The sequence below is a fragment of the Hypanus sabinus genome, chromosome 9, assembly GCF_030144855.1.
Source record: "Hypanus sabinus isolate sHypSab1 chromosome 9, sHypSab1.hap1, whole genome shotgun sequence".
In the NCBI taxonomy this organism is placed as follows: Eukaryota; Metazoa; Chordata; class Chondrichthyes; order Myliobatiformes; family Dasyatidae; genus Hypanus; species Hypanus sabinus.
The window spans coordinates 153510260-153534828 of NC_082714.1; the positions used below are offsets into that span (position 1 = coordinate 153510260).

General features: G+C 44.2%; 1 protein-coding gene across 3 annotated transcripts in view; it reads left to right on the plus strand.

Moving 5' to 3' along the window:
• plcg1 (phospholipase C, gamma 1) overlaps nucleotides 1-24569 on the plus strand; it is a 193499-nt gene that overhangs the window by 114573 nt on the left and 54357 nt on the right. For all 3 annotated transcript variants that reach the window (XM_059980817.1, XM_059980816.1, XM_059980818.1), the window contains 7 exons: nucleotides 1956-1978; nucleotides 8516-8588; nucleotides 9725-9826; nucleotides 10148-10266; nucleotides 18766-18851; nucleotides 19746-19866; nucleotides 22005-22173. In XM_059980817.1, the coding sequence (XP_059836800.1) occupies nucleotides 1956-1978; nucleotides 8516-8588; nucleotides 9725-9826; nucleotides 10148-10266; nucleotides 18766-18851; nucleotides 19746-19866; nucleotides 22005-22173 (693 nt within the window). The remainder of the gene's footprint in view (nucleotides 1-1955; nucleotides 1979-8515; nucleotides 8589-9724; nucleotides 9827-10147; nucleotides 10267-18765; nucleotides 18852-19745; nucleotides 19867-22004; nucleotides 22174-24569) is intronic.

Here is a 24569-nt window from a genome sequence, read left to right on the forward strand (position 1 = left end):
TAAACTCAAATGATTCAATCCCGGACGAGCCCCCATAATTAATGTTACGTATTCAGGCAACAATAAATATATGAGTTTGGCAAGGGTTTCTTATAACGAACAACACGTTTATTAACCACAGAAAACAAACCCCCCAAAAGTAAACAAACACTACCGTAACCGGAAACAGCTGCTGAGCGGCAGCCCAAACAGTTCTTAAAGTGATATTCCAAAAACAGTTCTTTAAAAGTGATATTCCAAAAACAGTTCTTAAAAGTGGTATTGCCAAAAGTTCGTTATGCTCACAGTCCATTTAAAAGGAGAGACTTTATAAGACGATTTAGGTTCTCTTTCACGTCGCTTGCTTCGATCCCCGACATCGAACTTCCCATGAAGAATTCACGAAACAGAACGGCTTAAAGGCACTGACCTTTCCTTCTCCACTACCTTCAATCCTTTCTAGGTAAATCTAGGGATTAACACGAAGATAGTCAACGAAATCCTTCCAAATAAGGATCAAACAAAGGTCGCCCCCGATTCTCCTCGATCTTTAACTTCCAACTTCCAATCTTCACTCTCCACTAATTTCGAACTAACAGAATCATAAAGAACCTGCTGGCAATGACCTTTTAAACTTTAGCATTAAATAAAAACTTCATCCTTCAGCTAAACTGCGTCATCACTTAAAACACGCAGTGGCATGAAGTCAACCTGGCAAATCCAGCCACGAACTGCCCCTCCTCACAAGGTGGGGTCTACCTTTTATAACCTGTAAAAAAAACCCGTCACATGATCTCTACTGGCGGGAAAATGACGTCACCACCATCACAAGACCATCACCTCAAGTTCAGTACAGCTTCAACCCCAGTCACATGACAAGGGCTCCACTGTCATGTGTCACGAGTACGTAACAGTATCTGCTTGAGACTTTTGCACCAAACTGTATGTGCCTAAGACTTTGCACAGTACAGTATTTCAGGTGTATATAATCAATAAGTCAATCAGTTAAAGACCAATAATATTTGAGAATGAGTAAAATTACTGTCCAATAGCTAGTAAGTGCCATCAGGCTTAATTTCGTTAGCATCTTTATCTTGTCTGGGGTGTGTCTGGTGGCCACGTTCAACTACTGGGACTGCACCGTGTCTGCAGTCTGCCAGCACACCACCTTAACCCTTGCCTTGCCACAACTTCCACAATTGACATGGGCTACAAAGGTCAAGTGACATATTTCTGTGGTGTAGTTTTTTAAGTCGCTGCTTTCAGGTGGAGAGAGGAATGCAGGGAGATGAACAGATGGTGTTCTGGTCAGCGGCCAGTTTATATGCTGTTCCTGTGTTGCGACTGCGCTCCTAATAAGATTTCTCTTGGGGTTGGGTGTGAGCCAGAGGTTCACAAGACTGATTATGGGAATGAAAGGGTTAATGTATGAGGTGTGTATGAGGAAATGAAGGGGGATCTCTTTGCAGCCTGTCAAATATTGAAAGGTCTAGTGAAGAGGATGTTTCCAATAGTGCGTAATCTCGGACCAGAATGCACAACCTCAGAATAGAAGGATGTCCCTTTAGAACAGAAATGAAGAGGAATTTTTTTGGAAGAGGGTGGTGAATCTGAGGAAATATTGCCACAGGTGGCTGGGGAGGCCAAGTCATCGGACATATTTAAGGCAGAGGTTGGCAGCTTGATTAGTAAGGGGGTCAAAGGTTATGGGCAGAAGGCAGGAGAGTGGAGTTGAGAGGAATAATAAATCAGCCATGATGGAATGGTGGAGCAGAGTTGATGAGACAAATGGCCTAAATTGCTCCTGAATCTTATGGTTTAGGGGAAATTGCAGAGGGGTAATAGTGTACTGTGCTCAGTATACAGGCCAGCTGGACTCTTGTTACATCGTTGACACTACGGGCAAGGAGAGAATTTTTTTGTATGTATGGACAGAGACCCTTGTTTCTGATTCTGTTTTGTTTTTCCTTTGGCAGATGGACATCCCTTATCTTCAAAGGTAAGTGGACAAAGTCTTTAGATGTTATTTGCCGAGCCTTGGTGACACATAGCACCCTTTCATGCTTGCTGAAAAAATGTGAGTTAGTTTGATCCTATCCCTTCAGCTGTCATAGGACTTTGGACATTCAACCTAGTAATCTTAAATCATGTGAAGGCGTCAGATTCAGATTCAGTTTAATATATATTTCAAAGCTCAAAGTAAATGTATTAGCAAAATGCATATGTCACTTGATACAACCCTGAGGTTCATTTTCCTTCGGGCATACTCAATAAATCTATAGAATAATAATCACAACAGAATCAGCGAAAGACCGCACCAACTAGGCCATTGTTTCAACCAGAGCGCAGATGACAACAAACTGTTCAAGTACAAGAAGAAAAAAAAATAGTAATAACTAAATAAGCAAGAAATATCAAGAACATGAGATGAAGAGTCCTTGCAAGTGATTTCATTGGTTGTGGGAACATTTCAATGACGGGGCAAGTGAAGTTATCCCCTTTGGGTCAAGAGCCTGATGGTTGAGGGGTAGTAACTGTTCCTGAACCTGGTGTTGCGAGTCCTGAGGCTCTTGTACTTTCTTCCTGATGGCAGCAGTGAGAAGAGAACATGGCCTCGGTGGTTGGGGGTCCCTGATAATGGATGTTGCTTTCCTGCAGCGGCGCTCCATGTACATGAAAACATAACAGCTAAATGCGCCGTTTGCATTAACAACCAACGCTCCTCAGGGTGCGTAGAGGGCAGCCCACAAGTGCCGCCACGCATTCTGGCGCTAACGTACAGTGAGTAGCACGCTCAGAATGTTCGGCAGAGCGACACAGAGCGCAACAAGCCCGCTCCTCCCTCCCGCAGTCCCAACCCACCCACACAGACGGGCAGTCCTCCAACCCCAGCACACGCCTAACTGAATACAGCCATCTTCGTGGAATAAGAAACAAATGCTACCTACTGCATCAAGGTTTCATGAGCTTAGGACACAAAGTGTCTTTTTTTAATTGGAAAAAAAAACACAAGATCCTTCCAGCCTTTTAGACTGTGAGGCCCACAAGCAGAGAACCCTCAAGTGTGCAAGAAAAGGTCTCCACTGACTACCATCTTGATTTAAGGGTTCCACAAATTACCTTCGGTCTCTGAGCATTGAGCTAATGATCTATAACCTCGGACAAAGACCTTCTGCATGCTACCTGCTGTGTGCTGGCTTGAATTGTGCACAGTACTCTGCCACGATCGGCTCACTGTCCCTCAGCAGTGAAGGAAATTAACCTGGCTGTGCGTTGTGTGTATTTACTGGCAGTTTGTGGCATTGCGGGTACCATCACTGACAGTAACTGCCCATGTTCCCCACCCAGCTCTTTGCATGCAGCAGTGACTTCTGACTGGCTAAACTTTTAAAGTCATAGATTAACACAGCCCTTTGGCCCATCTAGCCTGTGGCAGCCTGGTCACCTGTCTAGCCCCATCGACCTACAGCAGGACCACAGCCCTCCTTAACCTTCTCATCCATGAACCTATCCAAATTTCTCTTAAATGTTGAAATTGAACTCGCATCCACCAGCTCCGGTGGCAGCTCATTCCAATCTCGCACCACCCTCTGATTAAAGAAGGTCCCCCTCAGGATACCCTTAAATATTTCACCTTTCACCCAAAAGATGTTTTCTTCCCTCATTAGAAAGACATAAATGTTAGGGTAATTAAGTTGTTGCATGAAGCAAAATAGCGACAGTTGTGGGCTGCCTCCAGCATATATTATTGATTTATTCAGCGATACAGTGTGGAGTAGGCACATCTGGCCCTTCAAACCCCAGAACCCCCCCCCCCCCCCGACAAACTCAATTAACTCGAACCTAATCGCAAGACAATTTACAATGACCAGTCAAACCTACCCAGACAAAATGCTGGTGGAACACAGCAGGCCAGGCAGCATCTATAAGGAGAAGCACTGTCGACATTCCGGGCCAAGACCTTTCATCAGGACTCGGCCCGAAACGTCGACCGTGCTTCTCCTTATAGACGCTGCCTGGCCTGCTGCGTTCCACCAGCATTTTGTGTGTGTCGTTGTTTGAATTTCCAGCATCTGCAGATTTCCTCGTGTTTGCAACCTACCTAGTACATCTTTTGGACGGTGGGAGGAAACCGGAGGATCCCGGGAAAGCCCACGCATTGCACGGGGAGGACATTCAGCCTCACTACGGAACCACGTCAGAATTGAACTGTGAACTCCGGATCGCCCCCCCCCCCCCCCCGAACTGTAATAGCGTCATGCTAGCTGCCATGCTACCGTGGCACCCACATCCTCGTATGGGATTGACCGCTGATACACACGGAGCATTTCACTGTGTGTTTTGACGTGAATATGACAAATAAAGCAAATCTTTATCTTTGAAATATTTAAGACATACTTCCTCTCACTCATTTGTCATTTCCAATGTTTGAAGCATGCTGTCTATGTCGTGGTAGTTAATAGTGTTATTTCTATCCCAATTCTGGCAACATATTGTGTTCGTTATTGAGGGATAGTGCAGAGCACACTAGGACGCTGGCATCCCTCAATAATGGACACACAGTCTATGGAGGGACACATGCTGACCACGGAGCATTACCTAACAAGCAGTAAAGGATACAAAGGAATGGTCTAATAGAGTTGTCTAAAATCACGAGGGCCAAAAGCAGGTTGAATGCACACAGGGAAGACAAATCTCATGGTGGTGTACTGCATATGTACTTCGAATTTTTGAATCTTTTTTCCATCGAAGGGGAATCTGAAGCTAGAAGCATAGCTTCTAAGGTGTGAGAAGAAAGATTTAAAAGCGACATGAGGGCAATCCCTTCACAGTATAAGAAACTTGCCATGTGAAGAAGTTGAATGAGGTACAATAACAATATCAAAAATAAGCATTTTGGTAAGTTCAAAGTACATTTATTATCAAAGTATATATGCAGTATACATATATGCATATGTCTTCCCACAGACTACCACAAGCAAAGAAAACCGCGGAACCTGTTCAAAGTAAAACATCAAACCCCTCAACCCAGTGTCCAAAAATAATTAAATCACGCAAATGACAAAACAAGTACAAATGAAAAACACAGAACATAAAACGCCAACCTACAAAAGTGATGGAAAGAGTCCAGACATATTCAGTTTCGGTTCAGTTCAATCTCGTGCTGTAAAATTTGTTACTTGCAAGCTGTCCCAATCTAAATCATGGACATGAATAGGAGCGATATAGGTGGATATGTGTCAAATGCAGGCAAATGTAACCAGATTAGACGGATTTCTTGGTCGGTGTGGATGAATTTGGCCAAGTAGCCTGATTCTGTAATAAGATCAAGTGAGTTATTGCTGGGAGTGGTCATTGTACCTTGTGCTTAAGCTTCTGTCAGAATAGCAGTTAAACCTAGACATGAGTGTTGGTCATTTGAATGCTCAGGTGTGTTAGGCGAATAGCAAAGAGTATTTAATTGGATCTTAATTGGGGGCGGCATGGTAGCGTAGAGATCAGTACAACAGTGTACCAGCGACCCAGGTTCAATTCCTACTGCTGCCTTTAAAGAGTTCGTATGTTCTCCTCGTGACCGTAACAGCTTCCTCCCATAGTCCAAAGATGTACAGGTTGGTAGGTTAATTAGTCATTGTAAATTGATCTGTGATTAGGCTAAGATTAAATCGGGGGTTGCCAGGCAGCATGACTCGAAGGCCCGGAAGTGCCTATTCCATACTTTATCTCAGTCAATAAATTAATTAATTCATTAAGGTGTGTAAGGCTAATTGATCTTCCTGCAATAGTCAGGCGGCATTAAGTGTAATAAATATTATTTAAGTGTTGTTGCGTTTAGAGACATGGAGTCATAAAACGCGGAAAGGTGCAACATTTCGAATCGGAAATAGAATCAGGTTTATCATCACTGGCATATGTCGTGAAATTTGTTAACTGAGCAGCAGCAAAACAAACTGATAAACATAGAAAAAGATTAATTGCAGTAAGAGTATTTATCTATATTAAGTGGTTAAATTAAAAATAGTAGTGCAAAAACAAAAATAATAAAAGTGAGGTAGTGTTTGTGGGTTCAATGTCCGTTCAGAAATTGGATGGCAAAGGGGAAGAGACTGTTCTCAGATGACTGAGAGTGTACCTTCAGGCTTCTGTACATCCTTCCTGATGGTAACAATGAGAAGAGGGCATGCCCTGGGCAACGGGGTCCTTAATAATGGACACTGCCTTTCTGAAGAGTTCTGAGGTTTAAGGTGAACATGAGGGGAAACTTCTTCACTCAGTGGGTGAGTAGAGTGTGGAAGTGATGGATGCAGGTTTGATTTCAGTATTCAAGAGAGTGCATGAGGGACTGTGGTCACGGAAGTTGATTAGACTAGGCAGAGTGTTAGTTCAGCATGTACTGGAAGGGCCTGTTTGTATGCTGTCGTGCTATGCCCTGGAGTTTGCTGTGTCCATAGTACAGTACAGCATAGTACAGGCCCTTCGGCAAACAATGCTGTGCCGTGATCAATGCAACTCTTCCCTCCTACGTGGCCGATAACCCTCCATTTTTCTTTCATACGTATGCCTCTCTAGACATCCGTAATGTATCAGCCTCTACTACCACCTCCAACAGATCATTCCAGGCACATACCACACTGTGTAGAAAACCCGTCTCCATTCACTTGTCGTCTTTAAACATTTCCCCACTCACTTGAGAAGGATGTCCTCTGGTATTGCCCTGTGCCGCCCTGAGAACATAGTGTTGGCTGCCCACCCTATCTGTGCCTGTTACAAACCTCTACTGTCAAGTTGCCTCTCATCTTCCTATGCTCCGAAGAGAAAAGCCCTTGCTCCCTCAGCCTTTCCACACAAGACATGCTCTCAGTAAGTCTCCTCTGCACCCTCTCTAAAGCTTCCACATCCTTCCTATAATGAGGTGACCAGAAAGGAACACAAGTGTGGTCCAACCAGAGTTTTATGGAGCTGCAGTGTTACCTTGCAGCTCTTGAACTTAGTCCCTCATCTAATGAAGGCTAACACTTAATACACCTCATTAACACCCCCTCAGCTTGTTTCGAGGTATTTCCTAAATGTTGTAGTTCTAATTGTTTCAGTAGAAATTGCAAATGGTCAGCGATATTTTCCCCATTCGTGGTAGAACAGGGCTCTTCGACAGTCTATCTTTTTCAGCTGCTGGTAAAGCCATAAACCTTGGAACTAAATACTGGGATGTGATCAGTAGCTCAAGGACTTCAGTCAAATGGTAGCCTTGGAGCCCGGCTTGAAAACCTTGCCCACACACACATCATGAACTTGAAAACCATAGCTACTGTCTCCAAGGGTGACGAGAATCTCCCGACTTACATAGAGCTTGAGATACTTGTCAGAATCTTGTGTCAGGCAGTGATTTTGCATTGCTCTTCTCCCACTCTGGAATGTTTTTTTGTGACTCAAGTTAAACCTGCCACGTTTAATCTCATTTGGCGATACCGAGTGGAACAGGCCCTGTCAGCCCAGTGGGCCATGTCACACAGCAATCCCCTGATCTAACCTTAGCACAATCACAGGATAATTTACCAAGACCAATTATTAGACTGTGGGAGGAAACCCATGCAGTCATGGGAGGAACGTATAAGCTCTTTACAGCTGACATCAGAATTGAGCTCTCAACTCCGGAGTGCCCTGAGCTGTAATAGCATCATGCTAACTGCTACGCTACTGTGGCGCCCTAACTATAATGGCTTTTTTATAAATCCCAAGTATCCTTGTTCCTTAATGCTTAGTTCCCCTTTAAAGTCTATGTGGCAATAAGTTCATAGTCACCTCTTTACCGTGTATCTTTATCCACTTCATTGGCATTTCTAAAATCATTATGTATTTATAATTACTTATTATTAAAGAAATAATTGTTTGTTGTTAAGTAATTTGTATATCATTTATTAGAGTCATAGGATTATATATGGGTATAACTTTATGGTAAGAGCTAGCGGATTTAGTTGTAATCTGAGGAAGAATTTATTTTCATCCAGAGCATGGTTAGAATCTAGTGCACCATCGTGGGAAGATGGTACTCACGTGCTTATGAAGCATTTAGATCAGGGATTCCTAACCCTTTAGATGCCATGGACCCCTGCCAATAACCAAGGGGTCCTTGGATGCCAGTTTGGGGGCTCCTGATTTAGATGAACACTTGAAGCATCATGGTATAGATGGGCACAAGATGAGTCCTGGGAAATTGGATTAGTGTAGGTCAGGGGTGAATGATGAAGCCATTTCAAGGAGCGAACTGGCCAAATTCGGCTCCTGTGTCTTATTGTGATTATCTGAACGGCATTTTGTCCGTTTAGTTTTGGCTACGTGTGGATGAGATCCATCATCTGGAGCAGGAGTTCCCAACCTGACGTCCATAGATGGGTCCTGCAAGTGGTAGGGGTCCATGGCATAAAAAAGATTGGGAACCCCTGCTCCAGAGGGAAGATTCAGGATCCTTCACCAGTTGCCTAGGCTCAACCCAGGCTCATTTCCATGGTTAACGACTTGTGACCTTTCTGCTTAACAGGAGCTGTGATAAACTGGAACTTAGCAAAGTGTCCCTTCAAGATTTCCAGCAGTTTCTGCTGGAATACCAAAAGGTAAGGGAAACCACTCAGCCCTTCCCCTTGGCAAAGTTTCTTTTTAAACGATTTATTTATTGTGAACCTGCCAATATTGCCCATCCCCTAACTTCCTTTGAAAACTGGCGGTGAGCCAGCACCTTGAACTGCCACTGACCGTGCACAGAAGCTCTGGAACAGAGGAAGAGCTTGTCGGATTATCTCAGAGGGCAGCCACATTCCTGTTGGCCTGGAGTCACAGAGAAGTCAGCCTAGACAATGCTGTTGGATTTTCTCATTTAGTAGAAGTTTAATTCCAGAAGGTGAGCACTCCAGGCAATCCGGCTGTTACATTTTCAGCTATTCTTGACATCGGCTTACTACTTATTACTAACCGGTCGAAAGCTGTCACCTCCTCTTCGAAAGGGCGGCACAATAGCGTAGTGGTTGGGGTAATGCTGTTACAGGTCCAGTGAAGCAGGTACGATTCCTGCCGCTCTCTGTAAGCAGTTTGTGCGTTCTCCCTGCAACTGTGTGGTCTAGAAGAGCCTGATGATGTGCTGGATCTCTAAATAATAAGTCAAGAATGTGGCTTCAGAATTAATCTTACATTTTCTGTTTTTATTTTTGATAGGGAAGTTGCTTAAAAGCCAATGTAAATTCAAAGTGTGTGGATGAGTGCATATGTTTTCCTGCTGGGGGTTGAGGAGTCATAGAAGAGCACAACACAGAAACGGGCACTTCGGCCCATCTAGTCTGTGCTGAACCAGTTAAGCTGACTAGCACCATTGACCTGAACCCAGACCACACTCTTGTAACCCTCTGAGTTCCCCCTTAAATTTTTCACCTTTCACCCTTAACCCATGTAGTCCCACCCAACATCAGTGCAAAAAGTTTACTTGCAGTTACCCTGTCTGTTGGAAGGGGGATTTTTGCTATTAACTCACTTGCTTCTGCTGTGAAGAAGGGTGGTGGTAGATGATGAGCAGGGAGGCGGTGTGTCCATGTGGAAATAAGAACAAATCAATCTGATATAAGTTTGAAATCTTCTATTGTCATCTGCCGGAGTACTTTTCATAGTCTTGAATTCTATCTCAGTAATTACTGCTCACTCAACTAAACATTCAGTAATTCACCATTCATAACCTTCATCCTTCTGACCTTCTGTTGTCCAGGAACTGTGGGCGACGGATATCCAGCGGGTACGAGAATTCATGTTCAATTACCTCCGAGATCCTCTTCGGGAGATCGAGGATCCCTTCTTCTACCTCGATGAAGTAAGATTACCCTCATACCGTGAAGCATGGCCTATTTGTCAAGGGATTTGGTTTCTCAATTGCCTACTGACCAATCGATCAGGTCAAGAAGCATATGTGGGGACGAATTGTCGAAGTTTGGGGTCAAAACCCTGGATCTGGACTGTAGAGATACATAGAGGGGTGTGTTAAGACAGGATATTGAGGTAACTAGTGGATTGAGGATGGGAATATAATAACATAGTGGAAGGGTGGACTGGCACTTGTAAATGCATTGGTGGGTTCAGCATGATAAAGTTATTGTTTCAAACCTTTCACTTCTTTCTTTCACATTCTTTTCAGTTCTTGACTTTCCTCTTCTCCAAAGAAAACTCCGTCTGGGACTCGAGATTTGATCAGGTCTGCATCGAAGAGATGAACAACCCGCTGTCACATTACTGGATTTCATCGTCACACAACACGTGAGTAATGGCCCCACCAACCCTGCAGTCGGAATCACCTCCACGTTAACTCCATGTACTTAAAGTGGTAATGTAGTCCCAAATACCTGTTTTATATAGTGTATTTACAAGTGGTCCTGTGAATAATTCTAAGTGAATAATTTAATCCAGGTAAAGTTTCTCTACTTAAACTCAGACCTCTCTCGCCACTTCTCTACTCTGGCTGTACAGATTGCTCTTTCTGTATCTTTCCTAAGTAGTTAGAAAGGAGGTGAAGAGGAATTTCTTCAGGCAGAGCATGGTGAATCTGTGGAATTTGTTGACATGGATGGCTGTGGAGGCCAAGTCATTGGGTATATTTGAAGTGGAGGTTGATAGGTTCCTGTCTAGTAAGAGCGTCAAAGGTTATGGGGAAAAGGCTGGAGAATGAGGTAGAGGAAAACTAAATCAGCCGTGATCGGATGGTGGCGAGGGCTCAGAGGAGCTGAATGGCCTGCGTCCGCTCCTCTATCAGAATCAGGTTTATTATCACCAGCATGTGTCATGAAATTTGTTCACTCAGCAGCAGTGTTTCAATACAATACATAACATAGAAGAAAAAATAATAATAATAAAATAAGTAAATCAGTTACAGTATATGTATATTGAATAGATTGAAAATTGTGCCAAAACTGAAATAATGTATGTTTAAAAAGTGAGGTACTGTTCATGGGTTCACTGCCAATTTAGGAATCAGATAGCGGAGGGGAAGAATGCCATCTTCCCCTCTGTCTTGTGATGTTTTGGGATAAAACTTACCTCTGCTTCTCCCCTGTTGCTTTTGTAGTGCAGAACACTGCAGTTAAATTGCTGGACTAGTTTCTGGAGTGGAGGATCTTGAGTTCCAAACCACCACAGCAGCTGGGGTGTTGAACTTCAGTAACAAAATAAATCTGAATTTTTAAAAGAAGATAGTGTCAGAAATTCTTATAAAAACTGACTGATTTACTTAGTACCCTGAAGAAAAGGAAATCTGTTGTTCTTACTCCAGCCCTTGGGTATAGCATAGGAAAATGAGGGGAAATTTGACAGAAATTTAATAGTTAAAATACTTAGTACAAAAAACAAATAATAAAGTAGTGAGGTAGTGTCCTTGGGTTCCATGTCCATTTAGGAATCGGATGGCGGAGGGGAAGAAGCTGTTCCTGAATCGCTGAGTGTGTGCCTTCAGGCTTCTGTACCTCCTTCCCAATGGTAACAATGAGAAGAAGGCATGTCCTGGGTGGTGGGGATCCTTAATGATGGACTTTGCATTGCTAAGGCACCGCTCATTGAGGATGTCGAGGATACTGCGGAGGCTAGTACCCGTGTTGGTGCTGACTCATTTTACAAGTTTCTGCAACTTATTCCAATCTTGTGCAGTAGCACCCCCCCGCCCATCCCAGACAGTGATTCTGCCAGTTAGAATGTTCTGCGTGCTACATTTATAGAAGATTTTGAGTGTTTTCGTTGACAAACCAAACCTTCTTAAACTCCGATTGAAATACAGCTGCTGTCTTGCCACCTTTATAGTTTCAGTGCTATGTTGCGATCAGGTTTGGTCCTCGGAGATATTGACACCCAGGAACTTGAAATTGCTCACTCTCTCCATTCCTGATCCCTCAGTGAAGATTGGTTTCCCGAGGTCCACAGCCAGCTCTTTGGTCTTGCTGACGTTGAGTGCAAGGCTGTTGCTGCGACACCCTTTCATCACCATCTAAAATTCTGCCAACTATGGTTGTATCATCAGCAAATTTATACATGGCATTTGAGCTATGCCTAGCCACACAGTCATGGGTGTAGAGAGAGTGGAGCAGTGGGCTAAGCACACACCCCTGTGGTGCACCAGTGTTGATTGTCAGTGAGTTGGAGATGTTATTTCCAATCCACACATACTGTGGTTTTCTGGTTAGGAAGTTGAGGATCCAGTTGCAAAGGGAGGTACAGAGGCCCAAGGTGATTTGTTGATAATTATTTAGTGACTTTATCAAGCTGGCCTGGTTGAAACCTCCCAGAATGATGGGGAAGACATCAGAATGTGCGGTTTCCTGCCTGTTGATTACATCGCTCAATTTGTCTAGAGGCTGCTTGATATTGGCCTGAGGTGGGATGTATACCGCTAAAATTTTGAGGGGTGTAGATAAATGCAAGCAGGCTTTTTCCTCTGAGTTGAGGGAGAATGAGAGGTCATGGGTTAAGGGTGAAAGGTGAAATGTTTAAGGAGCACATGAGGGGGAGCTTCTTCATGCAGAGTGTGGAACCAGTATGAGGTGGATGCGAGTTTGATTGCAATATTTAAGGGAGGTTTGGATAAGTCCGTAGATGGGAGGGCAATGGAGGACTGTTGTCCAGGTGCAGAATGATAGTATGGTATGGACTAGATTGGTTGAGCGGCCCGTTTCTGTGCTGTAGTGTTCTATGACGCTCTTAAGTGTAGGGGACTGAGATAATTTCCTATTAGGGAATGAGACAGGACTGATAGCCTAGTGGGAAGGTTTGCTAGTCCTACTTGGGGGTTGGGGGGGGGGGGGGAGGTTTAAACTAGAGTTGCAGGGGGATTGAAACCAGAGTGCCAGAACAGGTAGTGGGGTGCTTGTGGAGAAAATTATTGTGAAGTCTACATACAAGGTCAGGAATCAAAAGGTCGAACCTGTTGGAACTAATATTCTGAGCAGCATATATTTCAGTGCAAGGAGTATTGTAGGAAAAGTGGATGAGCTTGGGCATGGATCAACACCTGGAATTATGACATTGTAGTCATTAGTGAGACTTGGTTGCAGGAGGGGTTGGAATGGCAGCTCAGTGTTCTGGGGTTCCATTGACTTAGACGTGATAGAGCTGGTGGAGTGGCATTACTAGTCAAAAAACATCACAGCATTGCTCAGGACAAACTGGAGAGCTCATCTAGCGAGACTTTATGGGTAGAATAGAGGAATAAGGAAGGTAAAACCATGTGAATGAGATTCTATAATAGACCACCCAACAGTCTGTGGGATTTAGGGGAGCAAATTTGTCGAGAGATTGCAGACTGTTGCAGGAAACATAAGTCTGTGATAGTAGGTGATTTTAACTTTCCACCTGTTGACTGGGACTCCCATACTGTAAAAGGGCTGGATGGGAAAGAGTTTGTCAAATGTGCTTAGGAAAGGTTTCATACATTTAGAAGTTCCAACTACTAGAGTTTAAAGAGTCCAACTACTAGAGAGAGTGTGATACTAGATCTCCTATTAGAGAATGAGACAGGGCAGGTGACAGAAGTTTGTGTAGAGGAACACTTTGCATCCAGTGATCATAATGCCATTAGCTTCAACGTAAATATGCAGAAGGATAGGTCAGGTCCTCGGGTTGAGATTCTAAATTGGAGAAAGGCCAATTTTGATGGTGTCAGGAAGGATCTGGCAAGAGTGGATTGGGACAAATTGTTGTCTGGCAAAGGTGTACTTGGTAAGTGGGAAGCTGACAAAAATGAAGTTTTGAGCGTACTGTCTGTATGTTCCTTTCTGAATAAAAGGCAAGGATAACAGGTTAAGGGAACCTTGGTTTTTGAGAGAATTGAGCCCCTGGTTGAGAAAAAGAAGGAAGTGCTTAGCCAGTATAAGCAGGCAGGAACAAATGAGGTACTTGAGGAGTATAAGAAACACAAGGGATCACTTCAGGAGGGCTAAAAGAAGACATGAGGTTGCTCTGGCAGATAAGGTGAAGGAGAATCCTAAGGACTTCTACAGATATATTAAGAGCAAAAGGATGGCAAGAGACAAAATTGGTCTTCTGGAAGATCAGAGTGGTAATCTTCGCATGGAGCTGAAAGAAGATGGGGGAGATCTTCAATGGATTTTTGAATATGTGTTTACTCAGGAGAATGACAGAGTGTATAGATGTGAGGCAAAGCAGCAGTGAGGTCAAGGACCCTGTACAGATTACAGAGGATGAGGTGTTTGCTGCCTTGAGGAAGATTAGGGTGGATAAATTCTCAGGGCCTGACAAGATGCTCCCGTGTGGGAGACTGGTACAGGAATTGCAGGGCCTGGCAGAGATATTTAAAACATCCTTAGCCATGGGTGAGGTACCAGAGGATTGGAGGATAGCTAATGTTCTTCTGTTGAAGAAAGGTTCTGAGAATAAGCCAGGAAATTATAGGCCGGCGAGCCTGACATTGGTAGCGGGAAAGTTATTGAAAGGTGCTCTAAGGGACTGGATATTTGAGTATCCTGATAGATAAGGGATATTCACATGGCTTTGTGCGAGATAAGTTTGTGTCTCACCAATCTTAGAGTTTCTAAGGAAGTTACCAGGAAAGTTAATGAAGACAAGGCAGTGGATGTGGTCTACAAGGATTTTAGCAAGGCCTTTGATAAGGTTCTGCATGGTAGGTTGGTCAGGAAGTTTCAGTGATTTGGCATTCAAGATGAGGTAGTAGATTGGATTAGATGGTGGCTTTGTGGGAGAAGCCAGAGGGTTATAGTAGAGAGTTGCCTCTCCGACTTGAGGCCTGTGACTAATGGTGTGCCACGGGGACTGGTGCTGGGTCCATTGTTGTTTGTCATTTATGCCAATAATCTGGATGATAATGTGGTAAACTAGATCAGCAAATTTGTAGATGACGCCAAGATGGCGGGTGTAGTGGACGGTGAGGAAGACTGTCGCGGCTTGACACAGGATCTGGACCAGCTGGAAAAATGGGCTGAAGTTTGGCAGATGGAATTTAGTGCAAACAAGTGTGAGGTGGTGCACTTTAGGGTAGGTCTTATGCGGTGAGTGACAGGGCATTGAAGAGTGCACTAGAATAGAGGGATCTGGGAATGCAGATCTATAATTCCGTAAAAGTGGTGTCATAGGTAAATAGGGTCATAAAGAAATCTTTTGGCACCCTGGCCTTCAGGAGTTGGGATGTTATGTTGAAGTTGTATAAGAAGTTGGTGAGGCCTAATTTAGAGTGTTGTGTGCAGTTTTGTCACCTACCTATAGGAAAGATGTAAATAAATTAAAAGAGCGCTGAGAAAATTGACAAGGATTTTGCCAGGACTTGGAAGACCTGAGTTATCGGGAAAGGTGGAATAGATTAGGACTTCATTCCCTAGAACGTAAAAGATTGAAGGGAGATTTGATGGAGGTGTACCGAATTATGAGGGGTATAGATAGGGTAAATGCAAACAGGATTTTCCACTAAGGCTGGGTGAGATTACATCTAGAGGTTATGGGTTAAGGGTGAAGGGTGAAATGCTTAAGGTAAACGTGAGGGCGAACTTCACTCGGAGGGTAGTAAGAGGGTGGAACAAGCTGCCAGCACAAGTGATGGATGTGGGTTTGATTTCAACAATTAAGAGAAATTTGGATAGGTACATGGATGAGAGGGGTATGGTGGTCAATGGTCTGGATGCAAGTCAATGGGACTTGGCAGATTTATGGTTAGGCATGGACAAGATGGGCTGAAGGGCCTGTTTCTGTGCAATTGTGTTCTATGAAAGTGACCCATGCATTTCAATTGATATTGAGCAATAGGTTGTTGTCTAGCCAGTGACATCCACACCATGTATAAGGCTACAGAATTCCATGTTGTTACATTAAGAGTGTGGGTGGGGAACTCTGATAATTAAGCATGCGAGGACTCCAGTGGAGCGATTTTTGGTTAATACACCAACACACTGTCAGTTCCAGGTTGGATGCTACACTGTGGTTTCCAGTGAACCTAGGTAAATGCAGGAGGCAAAACCTGGGCAGCTTAAAGAGAGCATGGCAGACAGGGGCCTGGTGAGTTTAAAGGCTGCGAAGGAACAAGGCCCACTTGAATCTGGAAACAGGGCTGCGTTGAGTTTACAGGGACTGTTTGATTGGGTCTTTGTTAAGTCTGAACGGAGTGTGAGAAATGAGGCGGCGAGTTTAAAGAGAGTTGGAAATGGGCCACAGTGAGTTAGTAGAGAATATGGGAAACAGGGCGTTGATGAGTTTAAAGGTTGTGAGGGAACAGGGGCCCACAAAGTTTGGGAACAGCAGAGTGTTGAGTTTAAAGGGAGTGTTTGATTGGAGCACAGTGTGTTCATAGGGAGAGTGGGGAGAAGGGTCCTCAGTGAGTTTGAAGGGTGCTTGGGAGCAAGTTCCTAGTGAGATTAAAGAGGGGATAGAGACAGGGAGCATGGGAATAGGGCCTTGGTGAGTTTATAAGGAGTGTGGGGAATGCTTCGATAGGCAGCTCTGGGATAACTGGGGAGCGTGGCTCACGGGGTCAGTGGTTCCTGGAGCTGTGTTCTATCCGGCCTGCCTGGGAGGGGCTGGATCCACAGATTAGCTCCGGCTCTTGGGCACTGCACCTGCTGCTATCGCTCCGTTCATCCTGTGTACTGATAAGCCTCTGGATGGAAGTACAGCAACACGATCCAAGGTCCAAAGGTAGATAGGAAGTAGCTGTTCCAATTGAACACCTGCGAACAGTTTATCCTGTCAAGTGGTTTAAGCTTGCACAGCTGCGGATGTGCAGACTGACTGCCGGCTCCCTCACACACATGTCATCCTTTTCCCTCAGCACCATTTCTCTTTGTCCTACTGCCTACCTTCATCATTAATTTTATTTAGAGATACAGAGTGGTAACAGGCTTTTCCTTCGCAGCAATTCAGCTGTTTAACCCTCGCCTAAACACAGGGCAGTTTAAAATGACCAATTAACCTACTTACTGGAATTATTAAGGATCCCACCCATCCATCCAGCATCCTCGTTGACTTTCTACCATCAGGCAGGGGACTGATGCATAAAAACAAGAACGGTCAGAACAGGGAGCAGTTTCTTCCCTCAGACTATTAGACTTCTGAACTACCTGCTGCACCACATTTAATGTGCCACTGGTTAATCTGTTCAGTACTTTATTTAATTTATGCACTTCAGTTTCTTTATTTATGTGTAATCCATCTGTAAATTTCATCTTTTTGTGTGTTACGTGTGTCATGCACACTATAGTGCTTTACACCCTGGTCTGGAGAAACACAGTCTTGTTTGACAGTATACATATATGTCGTTAAATGAAAATAAACTTGACTCTGGACTGAGGGAGGAAACCGGAGAGCCCAGAGGAAGCCCACATGGTCACAGAGAGAACGTAGAAACTCCTTACAGACCGCACTCGAATTGAACTCCGAACTCTGTGATGCCCTGAGCTGTTATAGGGTCGCGCTAACCACAACGCTACCATGGCACCGCTCTGTGTTCTAATTTCTTTTGACTTTTATCCTTCAATATTTTCAACAACCTGAGAATCCACACCCCTTTGGGACTGAGAAAGGCAGAAGTTTCCAAAGCAACATACACAAGATGCTGGAGATGTGTGGAAGTGAATAGACAGTCGAAGTTTTGGGTTGAGACCCATCATTAGGACTGGAAAGGAAGGGAGGAGATGCCAGAATAAAAAGATGGGGGGAGGAGAAGGAGGACAAGCTATTCAGTGGTGGAGGGGTGGATGAAGTGAGAAGCTGGGCGGTGATAAATGGGAAAAGCAAAGGGCTGGAGAACACTAAATCAGATCAGAGAAGAGAGTAGGCCATCTGAGAAAGGGGAAGAGTAGGAAAAGAGGGTAAGAGGATGGAGAGGTGAATAAATTGTTTCCAAACCCTTGGCTCAGATGGAAGTGGCTGACAACTAATCTGGAAGCAGAAGGGTAGAAATTACTCCCTGTCTGCTTGCACTCCTCTGAAATTCGAGTCCCTTGACCCGTATCGGACTGATTGCACGAATGTGCTGAGTGCATCTGCAGCTGATAGTTTGTGTGGGGAATCAAATGTTCCTCTTACATGCCGAGGCTCTTTCTCTCTCCTTGTGCGGGCTTTCGAGTGTGCAGATTTTCATCTCAGCGGGCCCAGTTCATTGTGGGTAACGTGACACAGTAAAAATGTTAAATCACGTTGCTTCGTTGTCGTTCTTGCTCTGCGCCTACATGACATTTCTGAAGCATTCCAGACAACAGCGTAACTAGAAAGGTTTTGGCTGCTCAAGCGGTAACTTCCGATCGGTTAGGCCACAGCAGTAATATTCTGTGCAGTTCCGATTGCTATGCTGTAAGGATGCAGATTGCACTGCAGAGGATGTAGAGGAGATTCTCCAGGATGTTACTTGGGTATTGGCATTGGTTTATTATTGTCACATGTAGCAGGCCGCCCTGATCAGAATCACACAGAATAGCGACCAAAAACAGAACACGAACTACAGAGCCCAATCCCCAAACCACACCAATTAAACCTCGAAGGTCAATGGGGAGAGCAACGAGGCAAGAGCTAGAGAGGAGGGAAATCTAGTGTGCTAAGTCAGCGGTGAAAGCGGAGAGAAAATCAGCGAGATTTAAAAGCTTTGATCAGTCGCCGAGATGAGCATTTAGATCTTCCATTTGTGAAAGTGCCGCATTGAACGAGGAAGATATAACTTGTGGTTTGCTCTGCCTCTGTGCCGTTGGGATGGTTAGCGTGCATCAGCAGTGAACTTTCGTCTCTCGGTGTGCCACCTCTGACTCTCACCTCTCATTTCAGTTACCTGACCGGCGACCAGTTTTCCAGTGAATCCTCGCTGGAAGCTTACGTTCGCTGCTTGAGAATGGGCTGCCGATGTATTGAGTGTAAGTCGGACTGCCTGATATCAGCCTGTACAAATTGTTTTATTTATTTCATTCGGAGCAGGGCTTCCCAGCCTGGGGTGCACGGGTTCCCTCGGTTAATGGTAGGGATCCACAGCATAAAAAAGTTTGGGAACTCCTCATTTCATGATACTGCACTTCTGGCCCAACGAACCATCCAATTATACCTATGTGAGCAATGAACTTACTAATCTGTAAATCTTTGGAATGAGGGAGGTAACTTACCCAGTCAAGGGGAGAGCGTACAGACTCCTTACAGACAGCAGCATAAGTGAACTTGGGTAGCAGTTCCTTTAAAAGTGTTACACTAAATGTTACACTATCATGCCACCCCAAAAATTCTTCTTCCTCCTCACAGAACTAAACATGACAGCTGACTCGTTGGATGAGCAATTGGGCAATAACTGTTTGGAGCCAGCTCCTTTGGGAGAGAGAGGGAATTGGAGGCACAAGGTGGTCTTAGACCGATGAAGATGAAGAATGCCAATATGAATCTGGGGAGTCAGGAAGGGCGCAGGTGTACAAGATGGTTGATGGGACGGTAATCTGGTATCTGCAGCCTCCCTGGGTTTAATCCTGACATCTGGGACTGTCTGTATGGCACTTACACATTCTGCCTCCTGTGGGTTTCCTCCCGAGGGCTCTGGTTTTGTGGGTTTGTTAGTTACCCCTGGTGTGTAGGTGTGTGGACTGGTCTGGGTGAGGAGTTAATAGGAGTGTGGGGGAAATAACATGTTTTAGAATATGACTGGTGTAAAACGTCCTGCTTGCTGGCTGGCACAGACTTGATTTCCTGGTGTCTCGATGGGCTGAATGGCCTAATTCTGCTCCCATGTCTTATCGCCTAATGATGAACCTGTTGTGACTCTTTTGCAGTGGACTGCTGGGACGGACCTGAGGGAATGCCAGTTATTTACCACGGCCACACGTTGACTTCAAAAATCAAATTTAACGACGTTCTGACTACAATCAAGGAGCATGCGTTTGTCACTTCTGAGTAAGATGCTCTTTCCTTAATTCTTCTGATAATCTTTATTAAGCAGATACAGAATTGGCCAAACATGCAAAAGAAGACAAATTTAACTAATATGAAATAAAATACATCAATAATTCTGAGAACATGAATAAAACTATAAAACTTATGGCATAGGAGCAAAATTAGGCCATTTGGACAAAGAGTCTGCTCTGCCATTTAATCATGGTTAATTTGCACTCAGTGGCCATTTTATTAGGTACAGCAGTGGAACTTGGCGTGGTCTTCTGCTGCTGTAGCCCATCCACTTCAGAGTTTATGTATTGTGTGTTTTGAAATGCTCTTCAGCACTGTACTGCTCAGTTATGAGTTACTGTAGCCGGCCTGTCCATTCTCCTCCGACCTCTCTCATTAACAAGGCATTTTTGCCCACGGAACGAAGTGCCGCTCACTGCAGTTTTTCGTACCGTTCTCTGTAAACTCTAGAGGCTGTTGTGCGTGAAAATCCCAGGAGATCAGCAGTTTCTGAGATGCTCCATCCACTTCATTTGGAGCCAACGATCATTCTGCGGTTAAAGTCACTCAGATCACATTTCTTCCCCATTCTGATGTTTGGTCTGAACAACAACTGAATCTCTTGATCATGTCTGCATTTTTTTATGCATTTAGTTGCTGCCACATGAGTGGCTAATTAGTTATTTGCATTAATGTGCAGGTGTACAGTTGTACCTATTAAGGTGGCCACTGTGTCTATTTTCCCTCTCAGCCCTATTCTCCTGCCTTCTCCCCATAACATTTGACACCCTTATTCCAGAACCTATCAACCTCTGATTTAAATATACCCAATGACTTGACCTTCACAATCATCTGTGGCAATGAATTCCACAGATTCACTACCCTCTGGTTAAAGAAATTTCTCCTCATCTCTATTCTAAATGGATATCCATCTATTCTGAGGATACGAGGTACAGGAGGAGCTTAGCAGGTCAGGCAGCATCTATGGAAATGAATAACTGCTTAATGCAGAGACCCTTCTTCAACCTGATTCTGAGGCTGTATCCTTTGGTCCTAGACTCTCTCATTAATTGGAAACATCCTCTCCGTGTCCAATCTATCAACACCTTTCGTTTATATGCCAGTCTACACATTTATCAGTCATTTGAACAGCGGATGTCCTTCTGTCCAGTACCTCTGGTAGCAACTGCTCTGAATGTTCAGGCTGATATTATCACTGCAGTTTCTGCAGAGAGTTTAGCACAATTTTTTTTAAGCATCCTATTTGGCCCAGATCCAGGTTTTAAGTGCCCAGTGTGAAGGTATGATGCTGAGGCTGTGTGTGAGTCTACAGACATTCAGAGGCCACTCTGTTGCCTGTGTTATGCCACCACAGGATGCCAACACCAATCTTCAATGTTCAAAGTAGATTTAATATCAAAATACATTAATGTTTCCATATAATAGCTGCAGGCATTTACAGAAGAAAAGAAAATATATACAATGGGATTTTAAGAAAAACTATATATAAATAGACAAAGATTAGCAAATGACCAATGTGCAAAGACTAGCTGTGTGGGGGAAAAATACTGAGAACATAATTTATAAGGAGTCCTTGAAAGTGAATCTGTAGATCGTGGAATTGTTCAGAGTAGGGGTGAGTGAAGTTGTCCACAACTTCAGGAGCCTGATGTTTGTAGGGTAAGAACTGTTCCTGAACCTGATGGTGTGGGACCTAAGGCTTCTCTACCTCCTGCCTGATGGTAGTGGAGAGAAAGAGGGCTTGGCCTAGACAGTGGGGGAATCGGGTTGCTTCCGTAGCGAGTTTGTTGCCTGCTTCTGTGTCCAGCTTTTCAGCATTGAGATCTGACAGCCTTTGAAACTAACAGAGTAGTTACTCGCAAAGAGGTGAAGCTAGCAGCAGGGCTAGTGGATCATTCTGTTCCCCTTAAGTTCTTCACAGCATGGAATGTGATAGACATCTCGTGGCTGAGGTCCGTGTGCATTCGTACTGACACCAGTGTTGGATTCAGTAGCAACAGCATCAGTGCCAGATGAGGCCATGCTCAGGGTCACCTGAGGCGTCCCCTTCCCCAATGATCTAACCTGGGGATTCTGTGTCCCACCCAGCCCTTAGAGCATTAATCTTGCCTTCTGTCTCTCGGCAGGTATCCCGTAATCCTGTCCATCGAAGACCACTGCAGCATCGTTCAACAGAGAAACATGGCTAATGCCTTCAAGAAGGTTTTCGGCGACATGCTGCTCACCAAACCGGTTGACATCACTGCAGATGGGCTCCCGTCACCCAATCAGCTCAGGAGAAAATTCCTGATTAAGGTCAGCAGATTGTCTTTGATCTTTGCTGTTTGCTTTGATCCATTCAGAGAAGGTATAGAAGAATTTAGGGGAATGTCTGCAAGAATAAGAAACTGGAGATATTGGCATCAAAAAGAAAGATATAGTTATGAAGAGCTGTTTAAACAGTGTATCTTTACTGTGAGCATAGAATAACACAGCACAGCACAGATCCTTCATCCCACGATGTTGTATCAACCTTTTAACCACTCCTTGATTAGTCTAACACTTTCATCTTGCGTAGCCCTCCATTTTCTTTTCATCCCTGCGCCTGTCTAAGAGTTTCTGTAATGTCTCTGCCTCTGCCGACTCTCCTGGCAGCACATTCCACACACCCACCATTCTCTGTTTAAAAAAAAAACTAACTCTGACATCCCCTTATATTTTCCACCAATCACCTTAAAATTATGCCCTCACATATTAGCATTTCCTCTCTGGGAAAAGACGCTGGGTGTCCATTCTTTCAATGTGGTGGTAGAACATAAGGAGCAGGAGTAGGCCATCCGGCCCATCAAGCCTGTCCCACCATTCAGTAAGATCGTGGCTGATCTGTCCATAAACTCAGCTCCATCTACCTGCCTTTTCCCCTTAACCCTTAATTCGCTTACTATGTAAAAATCTATCTAACTGTATCTTAAATATATTTAGTGAAGAAGCCTCAACTGCTTTCCTGAGCAGAGAATTCTACAGATTCACCACTCTCTGGGAAAAACAGTTTGTTGATAGGATACAGATTCAAAGCAGATGTTGCTAAATGCATCCAATTCTAGTCATTAGAAAGGATGTGCTGGCAGTTCCTATCAACAAATGGTTTGAGGCCACTGAGAGACAATTTCAATGCAGACGCAGATTTAGACTAAGTCCGACTTTAATCTGAACTCACTGCTTGTAGAAATATTTAAGGCAGAGCTAGTCAGGGTTTTAGGTACTTAAAAATTAACTTTTAAAACTGCACTCAGATGTTCACTGTGTTCAGTTCTGGTCACCTCATTGTAGGAAGGAAATGGAAGCTTTAGAGAGGGTTGAGAGGAGATCTACCAGGATTAGAGAGCAGGTTTTATGAAGATGGGTTGAGTGAGCTAGGGATTTTCTCTTTGGAGTGAATGAAGGTGAGAGGTGGACCAGATGATGAAAGGCATATCTCAAGTGGATAGCCAAAGACCTTTTCCCAGGGTGGAAATAGCTAACACAGGGTGGGGGGCATAATGTTAAAGATGTTGGGGGGAAATTATAGGGTGTATACACAGGTAGATTGTTTATAGAGAACATGGTGGAACATGCTGCCAGAAGTGTTAAGGCAGATACATTAGGGACATTTAAGAGACTCTAGGTAGGCACCCGGATGAAAGAAAAATGGAGGGAAATGTGTGAGGTAAGGGTTCAGATGTTCCCAACATGGGGTCCATGGACCTATCGTTGAATGGTATTAGTCCACTGCATAAAAAAGGTTGGGAACCCTGGGTTAGGTTGTTCTTAGAGCTGGTTAAAAGGTCAGCATGGTATTGTGGGCCAAAAGGCCTGAACTGTGCCATGTTGTTCTATGTTCAACATCTGAGGAAACATCTGTTAGAAGAGAAGCAGAGTTGACATTGGTTAACTGATTCTCTTTCTGTGGATGCTGACTGTTTTCAAGGCACTTCCCAACAGATGTCCTCAGATTTTATAAAAAAGATTTTATATATATATACACACACACATATATACACACACACACACATATATATATATAGGTTTTTATATATATTCTGTATTTTTTTTTATTGAGATACAATGCAGAATAGGTCCTTCCAGCCCTCGAGCTGCAAAATCCAGCAATCCCCCAACTTAACCCTACTCTACTTACAGGACAATTAACAATGATCAATTAACCCCACCAACCTGGTACGTCTTTGGACTGTGTGAGGAAACCCATGTGCGGTCACGGGGAGAACGTACAAACTCCACATAGGCAGCGGCAGGAACTGAGTCCGGGTCGCTCTACGCCATCATCAGTCCAGGTTCAATTTCTGCCACTGTCCGTAAGAAGTTTGTACGTTAATCTCTGTGACTGTTTAGGAGTCCTCCTGCATTCCAAAGACGTACAAGTTAGGAACAAGGGTTTTGGCCTGAAACGCCGACTGTTTATTCCTCTCCATAGAAGCTCCCTGACCTGTTGAGTTCCTCCAGCATCTCGTGTGTGTTGCTGAGTTGTGAGCATGCTCTGTTGGTGACGGAAGTGCGGTGATCAAACTAAAGGAGGTAGAGTGATCAGAGCTGGACAGTGTGTGCTTCTGACTGCTTGAGTTGGGTTGAGGCTTGGTAGATCACCTGCCCATGGGGGAGGTTGGCTGACCTTGGCATATTCCTGTACAGGTGTCCCCCGCTTTACACCACTTCGC